General features: G+C 36.9%; 1 protein-coding gene across 1 annotated transcript in view; it reads left to right on the forward strand.

The window, feature by feature from the left end:
• The window catches only part of LOC110417481 (uncharacterized), a 9,075-nt gene extending 5,412 nt beyond the window's left edge, over positions 1-3,663 (forward strand). Inside the window, 3 exon segments of the mRNA XM_021429839.2 lie at positions 1,855-2,243; positions 2,246-2,416; positions 2,517-3,663. Of these exon segments, the coding sequence (XP_021285514.2) occupies positions 1,855-2,243; positions 2,246-2,416; positions 2,517-3,098 (1,142 nt within the window). The 3' untranslated portion in view covers positions 3,099-3,663.
• Positions 3,664-5,346: the final 1,683 nt, after the last annotated feature.

The raw sequence follows: 5,346 nt of genomic DNA on the forward strand, positions 1-5,346 counted from the left end.
ACTGAAATGAATTGGGAGTTACCAGAGCTTCCTCAAACGGTTGTGTTTGCCCATCGGAATCATTACCAAACCTTTCCTCATCAATGCCTTTCGGCTCTGCCGAGACAAAAGGAACGATTTCCGTTCCAACCACCGCAATCCCCTCGTCTAAATCAGAGAAGTCGGCTGCAGCTTGTTCATTTTGTCCTTCCCCAATGTCCATCTCGATTCAATTTGGGAAAGCAACATATTACTTGTTAAATCACCATCGGGTTGCCATTAGCCCATGCAACAATCTGATTCTTCTAGTTGATTCAAACTCAATGGAACTAAGCTGGATTCTATCTTTTCTTTGCACCTGACCCATTGGATGAGGCCTTAATCCATGTAATTCTGGCCACACGGAATCAACCCGTCCCTTTGACCCATATTACGGTGGGCTGCGAATGCGATCACCTCTCCCCTCCAAGCTTCCCCCGCCACAAACTCTGGACCAAGTGCTTTCTTCATGCTTTGAACTGGGCACTTTATAACATCATTTGCAATCGATGCAGAACTCCCACTTGGTTTCTGGTCCCAGTTGCTTGTCAATAATCAGAAGGAAATTCAAGCAACCCCTCTGGGTAGAATTCCATCACCTGTATGACGTAGTTTTTATTCTCTACCACCAGCTCCGCTATTCAATTTTTGTCTTAATTGACGTTTTAATCAGCATGAAGCACCTTTCAAAGCTCGCAAACTTGGAACATTCTTCTCCCATGCTCACAAAATCACCAAACAAAGCTGCAATTTCTTTGGAGGTCATTGGGCCCCTTGAATGAATTGGAACCCCTGAAATCACTAGCCAACATCTCCTTTTACCCCAATTAACAGCCAGGCTCCAATCACAAAAATTACAGAGCCATATTCCCAACCTTACCCAACCTTCAGTTCTGTGTTTCTCCATTAATTCTCGATCTATAAAGGACACCGGAACTCTCTCCTCTGAAACCCTTCTTACCTCCACGCCTGCAATTCCATGTATCTTTAATTGACTCATTATGGATTCAGGCTCATTAGAATCCATTCGGTCCGCCGCTTTCGAGTTATGAAGCCACTGAAGCATATCTTCAGTGACCCGGCCATCACACTTTTGGCAAGAACCTCATAATTTCTTCAGTAATTGTTTTATTTGACTAACAAATTTTCTGAATATTTGTTGTCTTTGTTCTTTTGGCCAGTAATTTTTTGTTGTTTAGCTATTACTGAGTAATTAATATCCTTTCTGGTAAGTTCATTCGAATCTAAAAAACTTGAATCTGTTCAAACTTAAATCAAAACTGATCTATACTTAAAATAGATTTGAATTCCAGATAACTTGAATTTATAACAATTTGAATATGATATGATTAATCTGAAACAATTTAAACTTAAATTAAGTATAATTTTATTTTTAAAATATTAATTTAATTAAAAATAATAAATATAATACAAATTAATAGTCTATTAATATGTAATAATTTTAAATTATGTTTTAAATTTTTGTCTTACTCTTGCATTTTTATATAATTTTGGATATCTTTTTTAACTATAGTTTAAAAGAGTAAAAAAAAATTATATATGTTATTATAATTAAATTCCATTTTTGCAATTATACGTCATAAATAAAAAATTGTCTTTATATTTCTTTTTTTTTTCTCTCTTATGAAATAATTAAATATATAGTTAGAATAAATGAATAATAACATTTTAAAAAAAAGTAATCAACAAAGTAGAAAAATAATTGACTAATTTAATAAAGCTAATAGTGGCACCTACATACTTTTAAACATTTCATTTTATTTTATCTTAAGTAGATATTAGATAGTTATAAAAACTAATGACAAGCGGATTCAGCGGTTACGATGGCGGAGAATTCAGACAATCCATCGGCAAGGACTTTGAAACAGCCGCGTTCAGTGTGGACGGTGGAACTTCACAGGAGATTCGTTGATGTGGTTGACCATTTGGGGATCCAAAATGCGGTTCCCAAAAGGATCATGCAGTTAATGAATGTCGAAGGCTTGACCCGCGAAAACGTTGCCAGTCATTTGCAAAAATATCGGCTTTACCTTAGAAGAATGCGAGGGTTAAGCAACGAAGGCCCATCGTCTTGGATCAGCTGGTTTGCACCAGTGCTGGTGCAGCGGAGTCTTCATGAGAGTGGAAGCGGAGGTGGCGAAGGAAGTGGCGTTGGTGGTGGTAGTGCGAATGGGAATGGCATATGGGGATGGCTATACCAATGCCTAATGGGGCACTGATGATGTCGGTGCCCATGCCAATGTATGGAAACAACCAGCAAGGTACAAGCATCGGTCGGGAAGAGAATAATTCCGCTGACGTCTGTCACTTGTCCCAACCAAGCCCCTCTACTATTTCAACAACGATGTCTCAACTTTCAGCAAACACACTTCCAACTGTATGTATCTTTAGTTCCAACAGTACGTAATTAATCTTGTTTACGCTCTTAACCTTGTCTGGCAGTAATTAACAATTTATTGGATTTGTTCAAATTTCAGGCGCGATTACAAGCGCAGAGTTTTGAAGAAGTTGCCAAACAGAGTCAAAGCAAGGGTAATTTACAAGCAAATTATGGCAATTACTGCAAACAATACTCTCATTTAGTTAAGAGCAGAAAATCAGATGATGCATATACTTGGAGGTGTTATGGGATAGGAAATAGAAGACGGAGTTTTTACAAGTGTGCACACCCCGGTTGCCCAGCTACGAAGTCAGTTGATAGGTCATTAGATGGACAGATAATCGAGATTATTCATAAAGCTCGGCATAACCATCCTGAGTCACAGCTTACCAGAACTTCATCATTATCTGCCTTTTCTCAAATAATTCGGGCTTCCAATCATCTTACCATCAAAATCCCAGAACAGTCCTATGTCACGTATGAGGGGGTACCAATGGATCCCGAAGCAGCATCAGTTGTTTTATTGAGATCAGTACTGGATAAAGAGGTTGGTCATTCTTTTGTTAGACGTGAATCCTTGGAGAAGCTCTTACAACGGCGAAAAGAACGGACAGTTAAAACAAATTCCAGCAACATATATAAAGTTGCACATAAGACTCACAAAGAGTACTGGTCATAAATTTGGATGTCTGTACTTTTGCATGATCTAACTAAGATCTCAATATTTTCAGGAAACGTTCAAAAACAAGTGTTCTCAGATTCTCAACTGAAACCACCAATTTCAGGGAGATGGTACAAAGATACACTGAAGTGCCTAAAACCACCGATTTCAGGGAGATGGTACCAAGATACACTGAAGTGCCTAAAACCACCAATTTCAGGGAGATGGTACCAAGATATACTGGAGTGCCTACGAAGGAAGTACAGGAAAAGAGAAGAATGGCCGAATTACCCCGTGTTGGCTCTCTCGATTTAGCTTGATTCTAGCCATTGATGGGATTCTCCAACTTAATTCTATGTTTGATATCATAGAAATACAGCCATCTTGTCTTTCAACGTGGTTTTAGGGTTCTTGAATTCGAGTTCTGAAAAACACGCTTCTGCTGAGCCCATTAATCATTCATCCAGCTTTCACGGGGAGAGACAAGTTAGAACTTAAAAATAATGGTTGGGTATTTTTCTACCAGCTTAAACTTTTGAAATACTTGGTAATCCAATGCAACTTGGTTTTAATTCGAGCATCAGCTCTATTGGAATTTCTTTTTCTAGTTAGGCCAGAATTCTCTCTCCTCCACGTTCGGTCTATCAAGATATGGGATTTTTTGTTAGTCTTTTATGCGAACCAACACTGAATATCATCTTTTCAGCACTCAATGTATCTTCGACAAATACAGCTTCCTATCAGCATCGCCGTGCCTCTGCATGCGACAGGTCAAACTCCACTTGCTTCAATCGACACACCCCACGCATGAGTTCCAACAGACCTGGTTTTGCCACATCAACACTCTCCCACCACATGTCAACTCTTAAGAGGTCCACCACATGTTGTCCATTATCAGGTAGTGGGCCACATCCCTGACGTGTCCGCAATTTTGATTGTTTCGTGCACCACATGCTGATGTTTTATTGAGCCACATCATTAGTTGACTACTCAAGTTTGACCTATTCAGTCCATTGATCGAGGTTAATAGTCCGGTTCAAGTGCCTTTGACCGGTCCTTGTTGCTATACGATCTATTTTTAAAGTTCTTTCTTATTTTGACCTTTGTTTTTCACAAATCTACTTCTATGATAATCTTTTTGCACTCACTAGTTTGATTTGTGCATATATTTTATTTTAAATAATTATGGATAAGTTTAAAATTCCAAGCCCTATTCAAACTCTTTGGACAGTAATAATTATTTTATGTTTGGAGAAGAAGTTGATTACAATAAACAACATGGAGTAAATAGTGAACCATATTTTATGTTTCACAAGGATATTAGTAGATGAAAAAAATACTAATCACACAAGAAGACTATTCATTACAAAGTTGAGTCAAACCATTCTCATTATTTTTAGCATTTGAGTAATTATAATGCATTACTATTCCAATCTTGACTTATAAATATAATCTAATCAATTTGAGAATTGAGGATGGATGCAAAGGAGCTTGATTCATTTAATTAATGCATACTTCAAATTATATTTTATATTTATTGTCAACATATTAAGAACTTAATTGGTTACACGTATTAAGAATGGCTTAGTAAGAAAATAAAATAAAATAATTAAGTTAGACTTAATTGTAAAAAAAAAAGAAAAGAGGGCAATCTTAGAAGAGGAAGCCCAAATGGTGCAACTGCCACTTTGGGGGGAAAACCATACATCATATACAAAGTGCAACTAAAAATTAAAATTTTTCTCTTCCAGTGGGATCTTCTTTTGCTTTATTTAATGTAAAAACACAATCATTGGTAGAAGAATCGTAAACCTTTAAGATCTTTGATGTCAAAATGAAAAAGTGTCAACAAGTTGATTTACCAAAGTCAACCCACAAGTTTTAGTTTGTCGTAAATGACAAACTACCCATTTGTACAACCTCTAACAGTAATCCATGGGAATGTTTAGAGAAAAAAACTCTAAAGAAAGAAGGGGATGCTTAGGCTGGCCAAACCTTATGCTAATAAGGCTAAGTGACTATTGATTTTCACGTTACCCAATAAAAAACCAAAACCACAAGGGGAGGAAAAGGTGGTGATATTGATTGGGTTTTTTTTTTCTTTTTTTTTTCTTTTTTACCTGTTTTCCTTTTCAGCACTTAGGTGGCGTTTGGTACATTACAATGCAATGTGATTACAGGTAATATGATTGCAAGTAATATGATTGCAAGTAATGTGATTACAAGGAAAATAACATTACAGTGTTTGGTATGTAAGCAAAATAAT

Source organism: Theobroma umbraticum, unplaced genomic scaffold (assembly GCF_002168275.2).
Source record: "Theobroma umbraticum cultivar Fairchild unplaced genomic scaffold, ASM216827v3 scaffold_50.0, whole genome shotgun sequence".
In the NCBI taxonomy this organism is placed as follows: domain Eukaryota; kingdom Viridiplantae; phylum Streptophyta; class Magnoliopsida; order Malvales; family Malvaceae; genus Theobroma; species Theobroma umbraticum.